General features: G+C 40.4%; 1 protein-coding gene across 1 annotated transcript in view; it reads left to right on the top strand.

Moving 5' to 3' along the window:
- The window catches only part of TANC2 (tetratricopeptide repeat, ankyrin repeat and coiled-coil containing 2), a 273469-nt gene that overhangs the window by 224685 nt on the left and 24277 nt on the right, over positions 1-24507 (top strand). The window contains exons 13-16 of the mRNA XM_036268781.1: positions 4415-4523; positions 14136-14258; positions 15073-15309; positions 20210-20395. Of these exons, the coding sequence (XP_036124674.1) occupies positions 4415-4523; positions 14136-14258; positions 15073-15309; positions 20210-20395 (655 nt within the window). The remainder of the gene's footprint in view (positions 1-4414; positions 4524-14135; positions 14259-15072; positions 15310-20209; positions 20396-24507) is intronic.

The raw sequence follows: 24507 nt of genomic DNA, 5'->3' as shown, positions 1-24507 counted from the left end.
TATTAAAGTTGATTTTGATTACCACCATCTTTAGTAATAGAGAGAAAACATAGCTGTGTTAATTCATACGTAAAATCGTATCACATTGACTTGGGCTCTCTTTCTCTTTCTTAACTACTCTCTCCCAAAATGCCAGTCAAAAAATGTCAAAGTCAAACAGTTGCTAATTTTAATTGTTAAGAATTCAGAGTTTATACTGTACAAATAAATACTTGCTCTTTACTGGTCAACCTTTTCACCCAAATTTGCCCAGAAATGAAAACCAAATTGCTAATTGTGTCAGTGTGGTAATGGAACTAGATTTCAGAAGACCCTGGGTTTTCATTTCCTCTCTTTTATATCCTAGCCATGTGAGCTGGGATTTACCCTTCAACCTGGCTGTGTCTCCATCTTCTACTATATTAGGAGTAATAGTTACTCTTGTGCCTATAGTATAGGTGTTTGTGAGAATCTAAATAAGTATTAAAAGTATTTTGAAAACCATAAGGTAGTGTATGTATGTAAGATATTACTACTTATTTGTTTATTCTGCAGATAGGTACTTCTATTACCTAGGAGTACATATGTGAAAAAACATGGCTTCAGTGTTCAGTGCAGTCTACTGAGAAGACTGGCTTGCAAATAGATGTATAGGTGCTATAGTGGAGGTGTGTATCAGGTACAACAAAAACCTAAAGGAGAGCACCCCTGACTCTGGGGGAGCCAGGGAAGGCTTCACAGAGGAGATGGTGTGAACTGAGACTTGAAGAATGAGAAATAGCCCTGGCTGGTGTATCTCAGTGGTTAGAGCATTGGCCCTTGCACTGGAGGGTCACAGATTCAATTCCTGGTCAAGGGCATGTTCCTGGGTTGCAGGTTCAATCCCTGGCCCCAGTGGGTGTGTGCAGGAGGCAACCAGCTGGTGTCTCTCTTTCACATAGATCTCTCTCTCTCTCTCTCTCTCTCTCTCTCTCTCCTTCTCCCTCCCTCTCTCTATCCCTTCCACTCTCTCTAAAATCAATGGAAAAAATATCTTCAGGTGAGCATATTTGAAACTCTAAAATAATTTTCTCTGTTTGGAATTAGAAGTATAAGGCAAGGAGGTGAAGACAAACAAATAGACAAGGAACAAATTATGAAGAGGCTTTGAATACCATGCTAAAGAGTTTAGATTATGTTTAGGAGGAAATATAAAGCTATTGAAGAATTTTGAGCAGAATTTTGATCAGGTTTTTGCGATGAAAATTATTGGCATGGGCCGGGGAGCATTCCGTGAGAGAATGAGGCTATTGCGGTTATCCTGGAGAAAAAGTGCAAAAGGAGGAGAAAAACAACTACTAGGTTTTATGCCTGAGTGACTGGCAATATTTCATAAAATAAGTCTTAAGGGGATTTGGTTTGGAGGGAAACCTTCAACTTCAAACAGTGTCATTTGACAGGTTATTTGGAGGTAGAAGCATCCAGCAGGCAGTTAGAAAAGCAAAAGGAAATCTCAGTGCTAGAGATGTCACCATGGGAACCATTCACATGGAGGTGTTGAAGCCAGAAGGCTAGGTGAGAGCTACCTAAGAGAAAAGTAAATGGGGAATGAAGCAAAGAAGTTACATCACTGAAGGAAATGGGAGGAATAGTACCAATAGTGTCGCAGATGTCAGGAGAAGAAACAGTTTTAAGGTAAGTAGTCAATAAAACCTAATGCTGGAGGAAGAAAATAAAAAGAAACAAGATCAGAGACTAAAAGAAAACTAAGAGGCTACTGGTGATCTTAGAGAATAGTAAGACTAGGAGTCAAAAGGAAGTGGGTTCAGGAGTAAGAAAATGATGAGAAAAATAGAAATAAATATAAACAAGTGTAGTGTAATACATTTGGACCATAGGTTAGCCAGTGGTACCATATTTTATCAGAACAGTATGGTACAAATGGAAATGCCAGCGTATGCTGTAAATTTCTTTTACCCCTTGTGTCCTGAACACCATACGATTTGAGTCCAGTGAGCTGATCAGAGTCATTCGTTTATGAGCAGTGTAATTTGCTTGTACCCAAAAATAAATGAACTACAGTATCTCATTCATCTTTCCCTTGGTCCATATTGCTTGTTGCTTCTGCGTTCTTGACGAGCAACAACAAAGCACTATTCTCTTCAGCTAGCTGGTATACTGAAGAAAGGCAAATGTCTTACCAGGATTTCTTAGTTATGGTAGTAAAACTAAAACACTGAGGCAAAGTCAATTTTGTGTCTAACTGAAAATTCATTTTCCTTAATTCTGATAGGCATGGATTCTCATTAATGGCCTAAAGCATAGGTAGTAGATCTGAAGCCTGTATTCAGGAGTTGTAGTCACTATGTACAGCTATGGATGGAGTTACTTAAAGTAATAATTCTTACACCAGGGAGGCTATAATAATTTCAGTATTAATAACTAGATTGGATTTTGAGAACTTGAAATAGGGCACTTTATAAATGCTTCTCATTATCTTCTGACTTATCTATGCTCTATTAAAATAGCCTACCAACTAAATTGGGCTTTAAAGGGATAAATAAAAGTTCAGTAGCAACTTCCAGATTTTGTGAGTATGAGACAACCCTGAGGTCACACCCTCAGATGATACTGATGGTTCCATGAAGGCTACACTTGTCTGAGACACTCTATCAATTAAATAACTTCTCTTCCATTATGGTTAATCTTATTCAATCAGATAACCATTAGAATTCAGAAATTCTATGAAGCTCAAGATTGGAACATGGTAGAATTTCTCTTTTAATCTTATTGGAGTGAAATCTACCTGAAATGATTCCTGTAAGATGGGAGCTCTCCCATACCCTGTTCTCTAGGTTCTTTACCAAAACTCAAAAAAGAAAGAAAGAATGTATTTGTTTTTCAGTCTTCGATGTGAGATATCTTCAAATGTCAAACCTGGCAGAGTACCCAGTGTTCAATGTGAGAGAAAATCGTCCAGTAGACATGTGGGCCTCTTTTTAAGGAAGTGTTACCAACAAAGATTCACTTGCTACTTTTTTCTTCTGTTGGATTAATTCATTGGATTTGAAACTGAGATCTTGGATTCATTTCCCTTTTCTATGACACTTCAAGTTAAAGGAATAGAAGAGTTGTGTTACCAGTGGCATAAAGAATGCTACCGACCACTCACCTGGTGGGGAGTAGAGAGTTCTGTGTCCACAGTTCTACAGGCTAGAGCCAGTGTGGTGAGAAGGCATATCCCAAAGGTGATCCAATGTCCTTTCTATAATGCCCAGTTTTCTTTGGCTTCCGAAAAAAAATCTATGGACAATTTTTATAAGCAATATGCTGTGCTTTTATAAGCAATAAGCTGGAGACTATAAATTACTTGGAATTTCTGTCATAAATGTAAACAGAAACACACACACACACATATCCATAATACATTCACACTTAAAGGAGTATTTCATTAGGATGCTTTGAACTGAAAGAAATAGAAAATGCCAACTCAAATGGATTAGATAATTTATTCATATAACAAGAAATACAAAATTAGGGCAGCTTCTAATGCTGTACAGTCAGGGCTAAGGCTCTATTTTCTGCAATTCTCTTAGCTTAGCCCTTCCTTTGGCTTTGTCTTAGACCCCACATGGTTACAAGAGGGCCACAGTAGTTCTGGGATCATGGCAGATAAGACAACATGCAAAGGCAGAAAAGGGTTTTCTCTCTCATCACAGATTGGGAATCTGTTAACAACGAGATGGGGAGGAATGGATGCCATAAGGAAACCTTCAGAAACCTAGTACAGGAAAGAGCATGTAGTAGTGTGGTAGATACTATACGAGATGTATAAAGCATCTATAATGGTAGTTCCAACAAGAAAGTACTCTTTTCTGTACTGGAGGGAAAAGGTAGCTGCTGATTAGAGAAGACTTAACTTGGGAAAGAGGTTGTTAATTCAGTTTGAGTTTGAAGTACTCTGGGACCTTCTGGTGGAGAAATCCAATAGACAGTAGGATGTATATTGATCTAAGGCTGAGAAGTCTAACTAGAGAAAAAGATATAGGATACAGGTGATGGTGAAGGCTCTGAGGATGGAAGAGTTAATTCAGAAGACAGACTAGGACCAAAAAATGAGGAACACTGACATTTAAAGCATGGGTGAAATAAGAGTAGTTAACAGAGATAGAAAATAAAAATGAAAATCTTTTAATACCATCTGTTTGTGGGATGGGTGTAAGCTAACTAGCAATGACATTTTGTGATATTCACACATGTGATTTGGGTAAAGGACTGGTAAAAGCTAGGAACCTTTTAATAGTCATTCTTTGCCCAGTAGCAGGTGTCCTTCCCTAAGAAACTGGTTGAATGAAACAGAGTTTTGTTGGAGGTCTGGCTACACCTGAACAGTCCTCCACCCAAAGCAGAATTGGGGTATAAACATTTCTAAAATGAGTCTCTTTTCTCTTTGCAGGAGTGGTCACACATTACTTGCCTTCTGGTTTTCCCGTCAAGAGGGAAAACTAAACAGACAGCAGACTATTGAACTGGGACATCACATCCTCAAAGCACACATTTTTAAGGTAACTAGAGAAGTTAGAGTTTTTTTCTTTCCATCTCCAGCAGGCTTTTCTTAACACTGTGTTTCTAAAACTACTGTTATTTCAGTGTAGTCCTTGCCTTCTGAAATTATCTTGTTGCGAAGTTAGTCTGTCTCCTAAAAATTATGATCTGTTCCTCCCTTGGCATTTAAGGAGAAAGCCACAAAGGAAAAGAAGAAGAAGAAAACCACATTTGTCATCTCCCAGTTTAGCAGATTGCTAGACTTCCCAGGAAATGTACATGTATTATCATTTAGGTGAGAAGCATACACATGTGTTCAATGCATGACCTACAATCTGAGGACAGTCATGATGTAGCAGTTGCAGATTTTCACAATGTCTAAAAAAGTTACTGAGAGCAGTTACTCTTTCAACTTTCTTATAACTTCTTTAAAAACATTTTTTTGTGTATTTTATTGATTTTTAAGGAGGGAGGAGAAACATCGATTTATTGTTCTACTTATGCATTCATTGGTTGATTCTTGTATGTGCCCTGACCAGGCATCGAAAATGCAACCTTTGGCATATTGGAACAACCCTCTAACCAACTGAGCTACCCAACCTGGACCTCTTATCATTCTTTTAGTGAAGATTTTAATATTCCTAGTGCTGTGATTTTTCACACTCTGTAACTAACAATAACCTTCCTTTGAGCTACTTTTCCCATTCTCTCTTCAAATTATAATCCCAATTTTCTTCCCAGTACTTTCAAAACTTTTAAGTGCTCTATAGCATCAGCGTCCATCTCTCAACAGTCACAATATTGGAATAAGGACCCAGAAGAGGGTGCATCATTCACTGTTTGTGCACTTAAGCATTTGTTTCCTCGATGCTGGCTGAGTCATTGTCCTACACAGGAAAGATACAGCCCCTAATCTCAAGGAGTTTGTAGTGTTGATTGCAGTATGGGGTAAAAAGACAAAGGTCAAGAAAGAAATGTGCCCTTGATTTTTCTAGCCCACAGTTTGCTAGAAGTCTGCCACTTCTAGTCCCTACAGTCTCTTCAAACAAGTATTTTAAACAGTTCTCTGGGTTAGACTTCCTCCAGAAAATACTGTGAAAGATAAAACAGTTCTTTCTCTGACCGGTTTGAGTCTGCAGTTAGAGCACTGGCCCATGGACCAAAGAGAGTCACGGGTTCAATTTGTGGCCCCCAGTCAAGGTCACACAGAAGGTAACCAATCGTCGTGTCTCTCTCACATCAATGTTTCTCTCTCTCTCTCTCTCTCTCTCTCTCTCTCTCTCTCTCTCTCTCCATCTCCCTCTCTCATTTCCTCCCTCCTTCCCACTCTTATCTTTTAAAAAAGTCAATGGAAAAATATCCTCCAGTGAGGATTTTAAAAAAAACAACAGTTCTCTTCAGAGAAAGATGGCAGAAAGGGCAACTCCAAGAGCCTACATATTCTTCCCCATATGTAAGCACACAACCAGAGAACCCTGTGCATTAAATAGACAGACAGGAACCCAGTGACAGGTTCTTTTTTTTTTTTTGGTACATTCCCCTAGCAGGAACCGAACCCGGGACTCTCTGGTCCGCAGGCCGACACTCCAACCACTGAGCCAAACCAGCCAGGGCGGCAGGTTCTTTATTTGAATCATAATTGTCTTATCTGACAAATCACTGCACTAAAAAAATGATCTTACCCAGTGACCTTACTCAGTGGGAGCAGAGTGGGACTAAAATAACAGGCAAGGTGGCTCCTTCCCATTTCAAATGGACCAAAAAGTATCTGCTACTTTGACAAATTCTGAGATCATTATCCTTCAGTTAGATAGGAAGCTTCGCTTTTAAGCATCACCACTTTACATGCTTAAGCTTTTAGCATCACCATCTGCCTAGGATCAGATACAAAGAACTGTATGCTTGTCTTTTCCGTACCATAAAATAAACACCACATTAACAGATAAATGATATGAAGTTTTGTTTGACCCACTGTGACTTTATCCAGTGCATGGAGACCTACATTTAACTATACACCCCTGTCATTGACACAATTTTATCTTATGTTGCTACAGACAACATGGTTGCCTAAGATAAGAGTGGCTCCCTGTGTGATTCAGGCCATAAATACTTGGGTGTACAGCATAGGTGCTGAAATGACTGCGAGCTGAAGAATGTAGGCTTGGACTATGGTTTTCCTGATGCTGCATTTTTAGGGTATTTTAAATGCAGAAAGCTCCCTATTGATAGGTTTTAGCTTCTCCCAAACTGCTAGAATGCTCAGTGCCTATCAGCTACAGGTCATGAAAAGGCAAAAATAGACTCTATGCTTAAACCAGTACCACTTAGAACTTCTAACCACCAGTGACGTGTATAGTTCAATTTATATTTCTTTCCAATTAATTTTAACTTTCCCTTATTTTACCTTTGTTTGTGAAAAATTACATATAAGGTCATTAATCACTCTAAAAATATGAGATTGAGGCTCTGTAATTCTGGAGATTTGGCTGGCTAGGAAGCCCTTTCTTTCTTTTTACTTCTAACAACTTTATTGTGGTATATATAATTTATATGCCATAAAATTCGCCCATTTTAAGCATATAAGTCAATGACTTTTAGTATATTTAGAATCGTGTAACTATCACCACTATTAGTACCTTTACATCATCCTAAAAATAATCTTTGTGCCCACTTGAATTCACTCTATGCTTCCCCCAGCTTCTGGCAACCACTGATCTATTTTCTATCTCTCTAGATTTGACTTTTCTGGACATTTCATATAAATGGAATCATACAATATGTGGTCTGTGTATGACTTCCTTCGCTTACTGTGATATTTTCAGGGTTCATCCATGTTGTAGCCTGTATCAGAACTGGATTTCTTCTTGCTGCCAAATAATCCATTTTGTTTATCCATTCACTTTTACAGTGAACAACTCAGTGCATTTAGTATATTCACAGTGTAAGTACGCAGGTTTTTGTGTGGACATGTCTTCATTTCCTTTGAACATATACCTAGAAGTGGAGTTGTTAGACATGTAGTAACTATGTTTAACATTTTGAAGAATTGCCAATCTGTTTTCCAAAGTGGCTGTACCATTTTACAATCCCACCAGCAATGTATGAGAGTTACGGTTTTTTCAAACCTTTGCCAATACTTGTTAAATGTTGTCTGTCATTTCTTGATGTTAAAAAAATAATCATATACACTGTGCCACAAAATGTAATTTAGCCATTTTAGCGGTTATGAAGTTTTTTACTGTGGTTTTAATTTGTATTTCCCTAATGACCAATGAAATTGAACACATGCAGTTCTTTTATAATCCTCTCATTGTCATTTAGATTTTTTTTAATCTAAGGAAAGAAAGGATGTTTATGAATTGTGGCCAGAGATATCTCGATCTAGTTTGTGATGCAGGGTGTTTCACTGGTTTGAGTCTATTCACTGAAAGGGTTTTGGAGTGCTCTTACATTAGCTCCCCAACTGCTGCCCTCTAAAATGTTCCTTTGGTCAGTCCTATAGCATTTCTTACCAGAACAGAACTATGTCCAGAGGAAAAGGTGCTGTGAGTAGACATCTAGAGGGTAGAGATCCTTTGACATCGATCAAAAGGCCTGTGTTCAAGTATAGACTCTGCTGTTTACCGTAAGCAGTCTTGGTTTTCTCATCAGTAAAATGGTAACCATATCTGTCAGGATAGTTATAAGGGTCATACTTATAAAATAAATAAGGAACACAATAAAATGCAAAGTACTGGACATATATCTAATATAAGGTTTTATGATTCAAATTATTAATAAAAATCCCCTGACAACAAGACTTAATGATAAGCACACATTTTAGGTGGTAATATCACCCTTTCACTTCAGAGGTTTCTTAGTATTTGCTACAGCAGTGATTGGCAAATATGGCTTTGCAGTTCATAGAGTCTCTGTTGAAATCACTTAATTCTGCCATTGTAGCTCAAAAGCAGCCAGAGACAATACAGAAATGAGTGGGTGGGTGTGGTTATAAAAACTTTTAGAAAGCTGGATTTCACCTTGAGCCATAGTTTGCCAACAACCCCTTTGCTGCAATGAAAGGCACCATTCCTTTTGTTTACCAGGATCCTTTTATTATAACCAAACATGGCCATATGGATGGTCAGATAAGAAGAGTAATAATTGCCCTGGCCGGTTTGGCTCAGCGGTTAGAGCGTCGGCCTGTGGTCCAGAGCAACGGGGTTCGGTTCCCGCTAAGGGCACGTATCTCGGTTGCAGTTTGTCCCCGGCCCTGGTTGGGTTGTGTGGGTGGCAGCCACTCATTGTGTCCCTTTCACGTCAGTGTTTCTCTCTCTTTCTTCCTCTCTCTCCCTCCCACTCTATCTGAACAAAAAATTTAAAAAAATATCCTTGGGTGAGGATTTAAAAAAAAAAAGAAGGGTAATAATTTTTTTCCACATCTGTGAAGCTAGGGAGATCCCTGCCAGGCAGAGCAGGTCAGATCTCACTGTCCTCCCAGTGCTTCGACCCTTCCTTGCAGGCCCTCAATAAAATGGTTTGATCCCAGAGTAATAATCCACTTGAGACACTTGGGTATCTACAGGTGGGTCATTGATGATATATTTATAAATGACGTGCCTTAAAGGACGTGCATTGAGGACTTCCGGTCAAGATGGCGGCATAGGTAAATGCGGTATCGCGTCCTCCCACAACCACATCAAAGTTACAACTAAACTACAAAACAACCATCATTCAAAACCACCTGAAATCAAGCTGAATGGAAGTCCTACACCTACGGAATTAAAGCAGCAGCCACATCCAGACTGGTAGGAGGGGCGGAGGCGCGAGGGGCAGTGGCAGCGGCAGCGGCACGACGGCTGGTCCCACACCCAACTGTGGCGGATAAAAATCAGGAGTATTGCCCTGGCCGGTTTGGCTCAGCGGTTAGAGCGTCAGCCTGTGGTCCAGAGAGACCCGGGTTTGGTTCCCGCTAAGGGCATGTACCTCCGTTGCAGTTTGTCCCCGGCCCTGGTTAGTCGTGTGGGTGGCAGCCACTCGATGTGTCCCTTTCGCATTGATGTTTCTCTCTCTCTCTCCCTCCTGCTGAACAAGGAATGAAAAAGTGTCCTCGGGTGAGGATAAAAAAATTAAAAATAAATAAAAAAATCAGGAGGATACCTCGGATGGGAAGGTCCTTCCTGAGGACTGAGGGGTCCCCGTCCCACACCAGGCGCCCCGCTCAGGGTTCTAGTGCCAGGAAGAGAATCCCCATAACTTCTGGCTGGAAAAACCAGCAGGAACTGAGGCTCAGGGAAGCTGACGCGGCTGAAGCCCCAGGCAGCTCCTTAAAGGGCGCACGGACTTATCGGACTCTCTCCCTCTAAGCTCGGAGGGGAGGCAGCTCGAGGCGCACCAGAGACATACAGGGAAGAACTGAGCTGTTTGGCACTGGAGCGAGGGCTGGAGAGGGGGCTTTCTCCAGGACAAACGTGCTGTCAGAGGCCTTTGTTCCTTTGGTGAGCCCTTCCCTGGAGCGGCAGACAGTCTCCATATCTGGGACTCCAGCAACCTGGCTCATACTGGTAGCCCCGCTCTGCTGACTCCCTGAGGCCCTGCCCCACCCCGCCCAACTTTCAGGCCCACCCAAGCTGTTGCCACTTGCTTAACCATAGGATTGGCCTGTCTTGGATCCTGCTTCAGGTTTTTCCTAAATTCTTTCAAACGAGCAGCATCTGGTCTCAAATAGCCCCATACCTCTCGTTAAGTAATACACAGAAACAAACACAGGGAGGCAGCCAAAATGAGGAGACAAAGAAACAGGTCCCAAATGAAAGAACAGAACAAAACCCCAAGAAAAGAACTAAGCAAAATGGAGATAAGCAACCTAACAGATGCTGAGTTCAAAATACTGCTTATAAGGATGCTCAATGAACTTAGTGAGAACCTCAGTGAACTTAGTGAGGGCCTCAAGAGCATAAAAGACCAGTCAGAAATCATGGATGCACAGTTAGAATTGAAGGAGGCATTAACTGAAATAAAGAATGATTTACACAGTTTCAATAATAGAGTATATAAATCCAAGGAGCAAACCATCGATTTGGAATATAAGGAAGCAAAAAATGTCCAGTCAGAACAGCAAAAAGAAAAAAGAATCCAAAAAAATGAGAATAGTGTAAGGAGCCTCTGGGACAACTTCAAGCATGCCAACATTCACATCTTGGGGGTGCCAGAAGAAGAGCGAGAACAAGAAATCGAAAACCTGTTTGAAACAATAACGGCAGAAAACTTCCCTAACTTGATAAAGGAAACAGACATACAAGTCCAGGAAGCACAGAGAGTCCCAAACAAGATGAACCCCAAGAGGCCCACACCAAGACACATCATCGTCAAAATGCAAAAGGTTCAAGACAAAGAGAGAATCTTAAAAGCAGCAAGAGAAAGGCAGCTAGTTACCTACAAGGGAGTTCCCTTAAGGCTGTCAGCTGATTTCTCAAAAGAAACTTTGCAGGCCAGAAGGGAGTGGCAAGAAATATTCAGAGTGATGAAAAGCAAGAACCTATAACCAAGATTACTCTATCCTGCAAAGCTGTCATTTAGACTCGATGGCCATATAAAGACTTTCCCAGACAAGAAAAAGTTAAAGGAGTTCATCACCCCCAAACCGTTATTATATGAAATGATGAAGGGCCTTTTTGAAGAAAAAGATAAAATATATGAACAAACAAAATGGCAATGAATACATATCTATCGACAATGGAATCTACAAACAAAATGAACAGGTAGAACAGAAACATTCTCATAGATACAGAGAACATTTTGTTGGTTGCCAGATGGGAGGGGGGTTGGGAGAATTGGTGAAAACGGTGAAGAGATTAATAAGTACAAATTCATTGCTAGACTGACAAACCTCAAAGGGAAAGGGGTTGGGGGGGGGGGATAAACCAAAGAACTTATATGCATAACCAATGGGCACGGACAATAGTGTGGGAAGGGGCAGGAGTGGGGAAGAGGGGGTTAATGGGGGGGAAATGTGGAAAATCTGTAATACATTTTACATTCAACAATAAAGATTAAAAAAATAAAAAAAAAGAAATTCATTGAGCCCTGGCCGTTTTGGTTCAGCGGTTAGAGCGTCGGCCTGAGGTCTGGAGAGACCCGCGTTCGGTTCCCGCTAAGAGCACGTACCTCAGTTGCAGTTTGTCCCCGGCCCTGGTTGGGTCATGTGGGTGGTGACCACTCGATGTGTTCCTTTCACAGTGATGTTTCTCTCTCTCTCTCCCTTCCTCTCTCTCCCTCCCACTCTATCTGAACAAAATATCAAAAAAAAAAAAAAAAAAATGTCCTCGGGTGAGGATAAAAAAAAAAAAAGAAACTCATTAAATAACCCCCAAGGTTAATTTTAGCCATGATCCTAGACACCTGAGCCATAGCTAAGATCCCTAAGGTGAGACTGCTCTTGCTTCTTCATGCTTTCTCTCTCTTAATGAAGTGTTCAAAAATATTGAGCAAGCTTCCTACCAGCTAGTTAAGTGTTAAAAAGTTAGATTCTAGCCCTGGTCAGTTTCCTCACTGGTTAGAGCATCGGCCCATGGACCTAAAAGTCGCTGGTTCTATTCCCAGTAAAGGGCAAGTAACTGGGTTGCAGGTTATATCCCAGAAATCAGTGAAAAACTATCCTCAGGTGAGGAATTTTTAAAAATTAGATTCTAACATGTTTAATGAAAGGACTCCTTTACCAATCATCTCTGACAAAAAGAAATTCCTTCTTGCCTGAGCAATAGTTATAGATAAATGAAAAGAAACTTTTTCTAGTTGTCTGAACCTAAAGTTCTCTTTAAGAATCCATCAGCTTAGAATTTAATTACGTGGGGTTTTTTTTTTACCACATTCTACCTGGTAATGGGATCGATCTGCCTGTCACCTTTGTCAAGTTGAGTTTAACTAAACTGAACTCTTTCCTTCCATACCTTATAGGAGCAAAGGATCAACCCCACCAAGTAGAAGAAATTGGTAGACTAGCAAGTCTGTGGTACAAGTAAAGCTAATATCCCAAGTCCTAAAGTCTAGCTCTGTATTTCAGACTTATTTCCTATGTATTTACTCCTGTCTCACTAGGACTCAGTGCTGCTTTGTGTTTATTTACTGGACCATTTAATTGAAGTTCATTTACCAAGATCTCTTCTTACTCAGCTCCTTTTCCCATTTTTTTCCCTCTAGCTCTTAACCAAGTCAACTAACAAACAGCCTGTCTTTTGAGTCACTAAAAAAATAAAGCAAGCGATCAAGTGTGACTTCCTTTAACTACTGTCCTCCTCTCACCAGTAAATCAGTCTATATCATCATCAGTTCTTACCTCTCTTTTTTTCTTGACTCAGGGGAAGAGATGTCCCTATTCCTCTTTTCTTCTTAATTTTGTTACGAAATATTTTAAACCGTAGAAAAGCATAGGTAATTGAATAATCAAATACTATCTAACATTTTTAATAGGTGTTAGGATTTTTTCATATTTGCTTCAAATCTTTTTCTTTATTTTTAAAAAACAAAAATGTAACAAGTACAATAGAAGCCCTCTTTGTATCCCTCTCTTACTCCATATCTCTCCCTTCTCAGAGATAATTTCTACCCTTGAGTTAGCATGTGTTCTTCTCATCCATAATTTGTACTTTTCCAACATAGATATGTGTTTATAAACAATATACAGAATTATTTCATGATTTTAAAACGGCGTAAATAGTATCACACTTGTTATATAATTCTGTGTATATTTTATGTATACAATAGTCCCCTTTATTCACAGGGGATACATTCCAAGACTCCCAGTGGATGCCTGAAACCACAGATAGTACCGAACTCATAACTCTACTAGAAATGTGGCAGTAGCTTCTTCATCAGTAAATGTAGCCTCTCCAGTAATTTTCATATTTTTCAGTCCAAATCTATTCCTGAATCTGTGTAACCATCCCTTATTTGCAGTAAATGGCTAGATGTCCTGTGTTTCAGGGGATCCCTTGCTGAAGTCTTCATACAAGCTCAATGCTGTCTGGCACAACACATTGTTGTCTGTTCATGTTTTACACCCACAAATTTAATGCCCTTTCTTATCTTAACTAAACCCTTATCACACACTGTGGCCATAACTTTTGTGATTGAAAGTACAACTGCAAAACTAGCATGATTTCTTTATCCTTCTTCACAGTTTCACAGAATTAAAAAAAAAAGATTTGTTCTTACTGTAGATCTTAACAACTTCAGCATACAATTTTTTTCTTAAGTCAAGAACTTTCACCCTTTCACTTAAAAGCACTTTACGGCTTCTCTTTGATGTATTCGAATTGCCGCATCACTCCTCTTGTGGTTTGAGACCATTATTGAGTAAAATAAGGGTTACTTGAATACAGGCACTGCAATAGCATGGCAGTCAATCTGATAACCATGACAGCTACCACTATGACTAATGGGCAGGTTGTGTGCACAGCGTGGATTCACTGGGCAAAGGGGTGATTCACACCACAGCAGGATGGAGCAGGACAGTGCAAGATTTCATCACAATACTCAGAATGATGCAAAATTTAAAACTTAGGAATTGATTATTTCTGGAATTTTCCATTTAATATTTACTCCAATGGTACTTTTAGTTGGGCTAATGAGTTGTCTCAATATTTCTTTTTCAGGGTTTGAGTAAAAAAGTTGGTGTATCATCCTCCATCCTCCAAGGTCTCTGGATCTCCTACAGCACAGAAGGTCTGTCCATGGCATTGGCATCTTTACGAAATCTCTACACTCCAAATATAAAGGTAAATGCATAGAATTACATTAGATTAAAGAATTATCTTTGAAAAACAGAATTAGGAAGACATTTAAGTGGCTATTTAATTGATCTTTGACTTGCCTTAGACTGTCTCCTATTAGCCTTTTGTTAATGATTTACTCTATTTTATTTTATTTTATTTTATTTATTTATTTTTTTTATCCTCACCCGAGGATATTTTTCCATTTTTTTGTACAGATAGAGTGGGAGGGAGAGAGAGGAAGGGAGAGAGAGAGAGAAACATCGACATGAAGGGACACATCGAGTGGCTGCCACCTGCACGACCAACCAGGGCCGGGGACAAACTGCAACCGAAGTACGTGCCCTTAGCGGGAACCGAACCCGGGTCTCTCTGGACCGCAGGCCGACGCTCTAACCGCTGAGCCAAACTGGCCAGGGCGATTTACTCTATTTTAAATTGTTACATTTTGTTCTGTGACTTGAAGACCAAATTATTGACCTTCTACCTTCTGTAAGCTGACTCTGATTTATAGGATCAGGTCCTGCTGCTTCTAGGGAGTAAGTCAATCTCAGGTTGTCTTTGGTTTGGTAGAGACTATGTTCAGCATTATAGTATGGGTGGCATTTGCTCTAGTTACTAAGCAGTTTATGTAAAGAGGCATTTTATATCTTTTTCGCAAGGCAAGGTATTGAAAAAGGAACAAATAGCAATTATAGAACAAAGTCATTATTAAATGCTACTAGGCACTATTGTATGGTCCCAGATGGCTTAATAAAAGATGACTATAGTGATATGAATGATATTTGTCTCAGTATTATTTCTATTTACTTATTTCTAGGTCAGCCGACTGCTGATTTTGGGAGGTGCCAACATTAATTACCGGACAGAGGTTTTAAATAATGCCCCAATTCTATGTGTCCAGTCTCATCTTGGTTACACAGAAATGGTGGCCCTGCTGTTGGAGTTTGGGGCCAATGTAGATGCCTCTTCTGAAAGCGGCCTGACGCCTCTGGGCTACGCCGCAGCAGCAGGTTATCTGAGCATTGTTGTGCTACTGTGCAAGAAACGGGCCAAGGTAATGGCTGCCTGGCTCTGCTGTTCCTCTTTTCTTCCCTTTATCTTTCTTCCTGCCATAGTCTTCCTTATCTCCTGTGTTATCTCCTGAATCTAGGTGGAGCACATCAAACCCTGTTAGGGAGCAGATCAAAGGGAGCATGGGCTCTGCATACATCCAGTGTTTGCATGCCAGTTCCACGCTGCACTGGACACAGTCCCCAAACCTTTGAGGGGCACTTAGGAACCTCATTATCAGCAGCCACAAAAAGTCCCTACCTAACAACCAAGAAATTCTCTACTGAGCTCAAGTGAGAAAGGAGAAGGTGAAGGAGCAGGGAGACTGCAGTGGGAAGTCTAAACTAAATGGTGCCTGCAGATTCAGCCTTTCTTGGGTAGAGAAGATAAGTTAGCCATGGAGATAAGAACAGAGACCAGACTCCCTCATGCTATCCTTGGAGATCACCACCATAGAGGTATGGGGGGGGAGATGATTCTCAAACTGACCAGAGGCACTCAGAAGTATTTCTGTTAGTATATTTTAATTCTCTGAAAACCTTTCTAAAAAATGTGTTTGCTTTATAGTAACCCAAGAGCCACTGATATAAAAGAACTCAATTTTAAAATATTGGCAAAATGAAAAGTGCTGGTCTCAAAAATGGAGGCCCCTGGGAAAATTGTAGCCTTGTGGTATTTTGTTTCAGTCCAAAAAACAAACCAAGGATTTTGGTGGTTTTGCAATGAAATTTAAGTAATATGTGTGACCTCATTCTGAGGTGTCCAACGTTTTTACCAGGGAGGAGAGGGGAACTCCTGAGACTCCTTTGGGAACTGGGACCTAGGACTCAGTGAAATCCAAGTCTTAGATGTTTACTGTGGCACAGTGATGGGCCACCTTTAAAGTCCTATTCATTGGAATGAACACCTCAAGAAACAGAATGATAACTGGGCCTTATTACTGTTTCTGTGAATTCATATTTTAATCTTAAGTGGGTCTTCCCTGCTGCTCAGCTATCATTTTTGTTCATCTCTCATTTTCCCCCGAGCAGATGCGTAAATCATTTGTATTCTTCTCAATACCCTATCAAACTTATTTTGCCCTCCTACATTCCTGAGGTTGAGTTCATCTCAATGTACCTCTGTCTCAGAACTCTATGAATTCTTACCTACACTCACCTTTATTTCTGCCTTAGAGAAGGACATGTTTCTTTTTGCCTCCGCCTATATTTTTTCTCTCAGTAAGTTGCTCGTTCTCTTGCAATTTATTTTATTCTTTTTCTAAATTTACACTGCCTTTTCCCCAGTTTCTACAAACCTATGAATGTCTCCTCTAACTCAAGAGATATTTTTCCTTTCTCCTCCTAACCAGAAGCGACCATCCAATCTCCTATCTTCCATATCTACCACACCTGTCCTAAGAGTCATCTCTACTTGCTACCTGTTTACTTAGTACTCCTTAACCACTGGTCATCCGGCTTCCGTGAGAGAAGGAGGAGGCAAGTCGTTAAAGTCATAAACCTTGGAATCAAACATGACTTGGTCAAAGCCTGCATTCACTCTTATTTTCTGTGAGGGCTTGGACAAATCATTTAACCCCTCTCAGTCTCACTTGTTTCATCTGAAAAAGGATTAATAGGGTCAGTTGGAGACTTAAAAACAAGAGACTTTTTAAAAAGAGATGAACTCTGTTTAATCTCATTTTAGTGCCTGATAAATAATAGTCTTTTTTTTTTATCCTCATCCGAAGACATTTTTGCATTTATCTTCAGATAGAGCGAGAGGGAGAGAGGGAGAAAGAGAGAGAAACATCAATATGAGAGAGAGACATCGACTGGTTGCCACCCACACAAGCCCAACCAGGGCCGAGGTACGTGCCCTTAGTGGGAACCAAACCCGGGACTCTCTGGTCCGGAGGCTGACACTCTAACCGCTGAGCCAAACCAGCCAGGGCAATAGTCTTTAAAAAAAAAAAAAGAAAAAAGAACACACTTGGACACAGACAATAATGTGGTGAAGGCCTGGGGTGGGGTTGGGGCTAGGTGGAAGGAGGCACATGGGGAAGAAATGAGAGACATCTGTAATACCATCAACAATAAAAAATTTTTTTAATAAATTTTAAAAGAACACACTCAACCTCTTGGCATTCAAATGTAACTACTCTCTCAGAAATCACTAACAACTGCCAGTCATAGTTTCTTATTTCTCATCCCATAGGCAGTATTAACTGCACTTCTCAAAACTTATAATATTGTCCTAGTGACCCACCTGCCTCTCTGGTTGCTCTTCTCTCTTCCTCCTCTTAATGTAACTGTTCACTAAGAGTTTTGTCCTCTGGTCGTCTCCTTCCTCATACTCCCTCTATGGCTTCTCTATCAGGAAGATAATGAAGAATACTAGCCACTTATTTTGTAGAAAGTTTTTGAATTTTAGTTTGTCTGATATTTTCTCATCACTAGGATGAATTTATATATTTTTGTCAATTATACCACAGAAGTGATGCTGTGCCCTTATTAATGTAGCACTTAGGAGGTACAAGGGGACATTGACTTCCATCACTTCACGTGTTTCTCAAATGTGAAGTTACTGTTTTCCCTTTTTAATTAAGAATTATCTTTTAGGGAGATGCTTTCAGACTAGGCAGATACCTTGTTTCTCATACTTTTGTCCACTAATGTTAGGATCCACCAGTGATTCTTGCTTAGTAAGTATTGCTATGGTGTTTGCCTCATGGTGATTTTTCTATTTTCTTCATTCCTTCAACATTTATTAATTGGAATTCTATTGTAAGGAAGAGCTGTTATCTCCCCTGTGTATTTTTTAGTTATTTCTAATACAATGGATTTCTGGGTATTGATTTTATACTATGATCTATAGCGCATTACTATTATTATTTATTTTGTTGCTCAGATTGGCCCAGATTTAACCATTAAAAACTCCATCAATTTTGTTTCTGTGTTCTTTCCAATCCCCCCACCCTTTATTTTGTGAGCATATTCATACTTTCTGGCACCACACATGTTCCAAACTTACCTTTCACTGCTAATGCCCCAGCCTTGGAATTGATCATTTCTCTAAGAAACTATGACTCCTTTTATTTATCCCCTTAGTTTTTTAATATACTGTTCTGAGCATGAAAATTCTCAGTGACTATTACCTACTCATTAAAATTCAGCCTGACATTAAAAAATATCCATGCTCTGGTCCCCAAAACCCTCTCAACTTTATAGTTTAAACTTCCCCATCATGTACTCTTCCCTTACATAAACTAGAATTAATCATTTCCTATTTCAGTGAATTGAGATAGACCTTAGTTCACTTGGGCTGCTATAACAAAATACCGTAGACTGAGTGGCTTATACACAAGATTCATTTCTCACAGTTCTGGAGGCTGAGCCCCAAGATTGTGTGTCTGGTGAGAGCTTCCTGGTTCACACAGCTTTCTCGCTGTGACCTTACATGGTGGAAGGGGACAAGCAAACTCTCTGGGGGCCCTATATAAGGACACTAATCCCATTCATGAGAGCTCTGCCCTCAGGACCTAATCACTTCCCCAAGGCCTACTTTCTATTGCCTTCACCTTGCAGGCTAGAATTCCAACATGTAATTTGTGGGGGAGGGGGGCACAAACATTCAGACCATAATACCTTTCCCTCTGAATTCATTTCTGACTCTAGCCAGGAATTCTCTGAAATATATTGCACATTTACTTGTCTTACGGCATTTATTATATGCTCCTTTATTGGACAGCCTTTTGTCATAGTGGTCACATCTCCCCTATCTTGTTTGAAAATCCTTGAGCACAGAATTTATATTTTACTGTCTTACTTACCTTCTTATCCTATTGGTATCTTGCACATAATAGGCATTCAGTAAACATTTGATGACTGAGTGGAACTAAAGCTGGGGAAAATCAGATAAAGAACTCCTGTTTCAAATGTCCTAACTACCACTGGACGATAACCTGTCTACCTATCAGAAAAGGGTTGTGGCTAGGGACGTTCTGGTAGATTGATTTTTTTTTTCTTTATTTTTAAATCCTCACCCAAGGATATTTTTTCATTTATCTTCCATCAGAGTAGGGGAGAGAGAGAGAAAAACAGAGATGTCAATGTGAGAAAGACACATCGACTGGTTGCCTCCCACACGACCCTGACCAGGGACAGGGACCAAACCACAACCGAGATACGTGCCCTTGACTGGAATTGAACCCATGACTCTTTGTTCCGCAGGCCAATGCTCCAACCGCTGAGCCAAACAGGCCAGTGCTGGTAAATTGATCTTAATCAGGCTCTTCTTTCTGCCTAAACTTGTAACCAACACTGCAGTTGTAAAAACTGCTTTTGGAACTTAGTCTAGTATTAAGCTCCAAGTACCTCTAGCCATTTTAGCCAGATCTTTGAGATTCTGCCCTTACATTGAAAGAAAGACACAGCCTTTGCCAAAGCTTGGTGGTCAAATGTGTGATTCATGACAGAAGGTATTTTGCTTTTTTGGAAGACAAAAAAAATTGAGCTTCAAAATGTTTTTCTTTCCTTTCATGGTTTCAGAACCTTTTTTTGTACCAAGAGAGCTACAAGTCTTTCAAATCTTGGTCAGAAAAGAACTATTTAAGGACAAAGGAGACTGTACCTCAGGAAAATAAAGCTGGAACTGGGAGTTTTGTGTTTAGGTTTCTTTTGATGTAAAAACAAAAGCCTGACCTTATAAAATGAGGTTCTCCCCAGAGGGGCATCTGCCAGAGTTATAGCTCAGTGGTGATTTAGCCTGAGTAGGAGAGTGTCCTCTAAATTTTCTCAGATTGGTTCAGGGCATGGGAAAGACTGACTCAGTTGTCCAGACCTGTGCAATGGGCAGCCATGACTAGAGTGGGAGTACATCCGCAAGTCTTTGTTCACACAGATTTCTCTGTCCCCTTCCCTTAGGTGGATCACTTGGATAAGAACGGGCAGTGTGCTTTGGTCCATGCTGCACTGAGAGGTCATCTGGAGGTTGTCAAGTTTTTGATTCAGTGTGACTGGACAATGGCCGGCCAGCAGCAAGGGGTTTTTAAGAAGAGCCATGCCATCCAGCAGGCCCTCATTGCTGCAGCCAGCATGGGTTACACTGAGGTAAGAAAGCAGGTGATAAGGTTTGTTATTTTTTCCCCCCAGTCTGTATCGAAGGACCTAGGAGACCAGGAGAAAAGGGTTGCATTATTACAAAATTGCCACCCTAATTAATGTGGTTTAGCTTTGTGATCACTGCTTTGGGGAATAGGGAAATTAGACTCCATGAAGCATTTAACTCTCAAATGCCAAGGTACCTAGATTTATGGACACAGAATGTGAGAGTTGGAAAGGACCTTGGAATTTATCTAATCCAGTTCCTCCCCAATCCTCCCCCCCCTTCATTTAACAGCCACTAATGCTAGGCTCAGATGGATTATTTGTTGAGCTGTGTCCCCATTGGTAGGCAGTGTGGCATGGGAACTGCACAACATTTAGAATCTGGACCAGGTTTGAGTCCCAACTTAGCCATTCATGAGCTCTGGACCTTGGGCAATTTACCCAATCTCTTAGAACCTTAGTTTCCCATCAGTAAAGTGAGTCCAATAAATTCTTTTTTACAAGGTTGGTATGAAAGGTACTTTGTATAATGTTAAACACTATACAAACAGTATCTTTGCTAACTTATTTATTAATGATAGTGATAATGTAGTGGCAAAATATATGGAATTGGTAATATACTAGGAAATATTAACAGCCAGCTCCAGGGAGCAGAGTGTAGTGGAGTGGGAGGGAGGAAGGGAGAAAGAGAGAATGAGAATGAGAGCATACGTATAGTCATGTGCCACATAATGGTATTTTGGTCAACAACAGACCGCACATAGGAGTGTGGTCCCATAAGATCATGATGGAGCTGAAAATTCCTATCACCTAGTGATGTCATAGCCATTGTGTTGCTGTAGTGTGACATATTACTCATGTGTTTTCAGTAAGCTGGTGTAAACAAACTACAGTCATATAAAAATACAGCAGGTACAATTATGTACAGTACATAATACTTGATAGTGATAATAAACGAATATGTTACTGGTTTATATATTTAGCATACTATATTTGTATCGTTACTTCAGAGTGTACTCTGAAAAAAGTTTGCTGTATAATAGGATGCATGTTGCTCTAGCAGCAGCCAAGTGCATCTTGTGCTTACCATGTCACCACTTCTTTGATTCAACCAGTGGATTAAGTACATCATTTTTAAGTGTATTTAATTTAATCTCATGTTGTTTTGTTCTGCTAAAGTCACTGCTAATGTTGCCAGGTAGAGGGCACATTAAATGATTGACCTGGAAACAAAATTAGGAGTGATTAAGGAGAGGACTAGAAAGGTAGAAAATCAGTGATGGTTATTGCTCACCAGGTAGACATGCCCCATTCCACAATAGCTGCAGTCTTTTTTTTTTTTTTTTTTATCCTCACCCGAGGACACTCTTTGATATTTTGTTCAGATAGAGTGGGAGGGATAGAGAGAGAGAGAAACATCGACGTGAAAGGGACACATCGAGTGGCTGCCACCCGCACGGCCCAACCAGGGCCGGGGACAAACTGCAACCGAGGTACGCGCCCTTAGCGGGAACCGAACCCGGGTCTCTCAGGACCGCAGGCCAACGCTCTAACCGCTGAGCCAAACCGGCCAGGGCGCTGCAGTCTTTTTTTTTTTTTATCCTCACCCGAGGACATTTTTCCATTTTTTGCACAGATAGAGTAGAAGGGAGAGAGAGGAAGAGAGAGAGAGAGAAACATCGACGTGAAAGGGACACATCGAGTGGCTGCCACCCGCACGACCAACCAGGGCCGGGGACAAACTGCAACCGAGGTACGCGCCCTTAGCGGGAACCGAACCTGGGTCTCTCTAGACCGCAGGCCGACGCTCTAACCGCTGAGCCAAACCGGCCAGGGCTGCAGTCTTTAAGAATAAGAACAGAGTGACGGAAGCTGTTAAAGGGTCTGCTTCATTGAAGGCAATGAGACTAAAAAATTTAAGAAGGGCTTTTATCAGGCATGGAGAAATTTCTAATGACCTGGATTGAAGACCAGACACACAGGTATCCCTCTCAGCACTATGATGCTCATGGCCAAAGCAAAATGCTTGTTAGCGAAGTTGAAAGAAAAGGTTTAAGCCAACTATGATGTTGAATTTACTGCAAGCTCTGGATAGTTTAAATGGTTCAAGAATTGTTATTCATTACATAATGTGAAAGTGAGTGGTGAGTATGTGAGTGTTGATGTGAAGGCAGCTGAAGAATTTTTGGAAACTCTAGATAAGCTGATTGTGGAGGAAAGTAACTTGGCAGAATTTCAACATGGATGAAACCTCCTTATTCTGGAAAGGGATGCCTGAAAGGGCTTTCATCCATAAGGAGGCCAAGTCACTGCCAGGTTTTAAGGACAAGATAACAGTCCTGCTTGGGGGCAGTGTTGCAGCTACAAATTGAAACCCTTGGTGATCTGGCACAGTGAGAACCTTAGGGCCTTCAAACATATCAATAAGCAGGCACTGCCAGTGTACAGACAGGAGCAATAAGAAGTCATGGATGACCAGCTCCTCTTCCAAGATGCCTCTAACTTGCTATTGCCAGTGAAATGGAGAAGTACTGTTCAGAGCATAACATACCTTTGAAGATTTTGATTATTGTGGATAATGATGCTGGACATCCTCCTTTTATTGGTGATCTTCATTCCAATATCAAAGTGGTGCTTCTCCCTCCAAACACCATCTCTTTTATCCAACCAATGATACTACCTCTTTGATCCAACCAGAGAATTAAGGAGTTATAGCAGCTTTTAAAGCCTACTACCTAAGGAGGACCTTTGCCCAGGCTGTTGCTGCAAGTGTGGAAGACACTGGGGTAATCCTGGAAGGATTACAGCATCTGTGTCTGCATTAAGACCTTTGCTTTGGCATAGGGTGATGTCACCAAGGAACATATAAATGGTATCTGGAAGAAGACACTCAAGATTTTTATCCCCTACTTCAAAGAATTTTCCATGGATGTGAAGTTTGCAAAAATCAACAAGATGTGGTTGAGATTGCAAACACTTTAACCTGCTGTGGGCAGTGATTACATTGAGGAGGAGTTGGACTGGAACAGGAATACATAGTTGAAGAAGAGCAAAAGAAAAGGAAATTGCAGAAGAAAAAGACCCCCTAAGAAAATTCACAGTTTAGCAGAAGTTTTTGCAGACCTCGACAAGTTTGTTAAGAAGTTTGAAAACGACCCCAATGCCAAAAAGTTTTCATTAATAGTGCAGTATCTGCTTAGAAGCAAATCTGTGATGGGAAGAAAAAAAAAAAGCAGACCACTTGCATGGATTTATTTCTGAAAAAAATGACAGGTCCTCAAGAAGAGCCTCAGGCAGGTCCTTCAGGAGGTATTCCAGAAGGCATTGTTTTCATAGGAGAGGACAGCTCCATACGTATTATTGTCCCGAAGACCTTCCTGTAGGACAAGATGTGGAGATGGAAGACAGTGATATTAATGATCTGACACTGGGTAGGCCTAGGCTAATGTGTTTGTGTCTTAGTTTTTAACAAATAAAGTTTTAAAAATTTTAAGTTTTTAAATTTCAAAAATACAAAAAAGCTTATAGAACAAGGACATAAAGAAAATATTTTTCTATAGCTATGCAATGTCTGTGTTTAAGCTGTTAATACAGGAGTCCAAAGTTTTTTTAATTATAAAGTAAAAGTTACAGTAAGCTACGGTTATTATTGAAGAAAGAAAAATGTTTGTTTTTTAATCTAGTGTAGCCTAAATGTGCAGTGTTTATAAAGTCTATAATAGTGATGTCCTTGGCCTTCACATTCACTCACCCTTCACTCACTGACTCACCCGGAGCAACGTCCAGTCCTGCAAGCTCCATTATGGTAAGTGATCTGTACAGGTGTACCATTTTTTGTTCAGATAGAGTGGGAGGGAAAGAGAGAGAGAGAGAAACATCGACATGAAAGGGACACATCAAGTGGCTGCCTCCCGCACAGGGCTGAGGACAAACCGCAACCGAGGTACATGCCCTTAGCGGGAACCGAACCCGAGTCTCTCTGGACCACAGGCCGATACTCTAACTGCTGAGCCAAACCAGCCAGGGCCATTTTTTATCTTTTATTTTATATTTTTACTGTACCTTTTCTGTATTTACATATGTTGAGATACACAAATACTTAACATTGTGTTATA

The sequence above is a fragment of the Molossus molossus genome, unplaced genomic scaffold (assembly GCF_014108415.1).
Source record: "Molossus molossus isolate mMolMol1 unplaced genomic scaffold, mMolMol1.p scaffold_m16_p_19, whole genome shotgun sequence".
In the NCBI taxonomy this organism is placed as follows: domain Eukaryota; kingdom Metazoa; phylum Chordata; class Mammalia; order Chiroptera; family Molossidae; genus Molossus; species Molossus molossus.
Note: the sequence above shows the minus strand (reverse complement) of the source record. Positions and strands in the feature narration are given on the sequence as shown.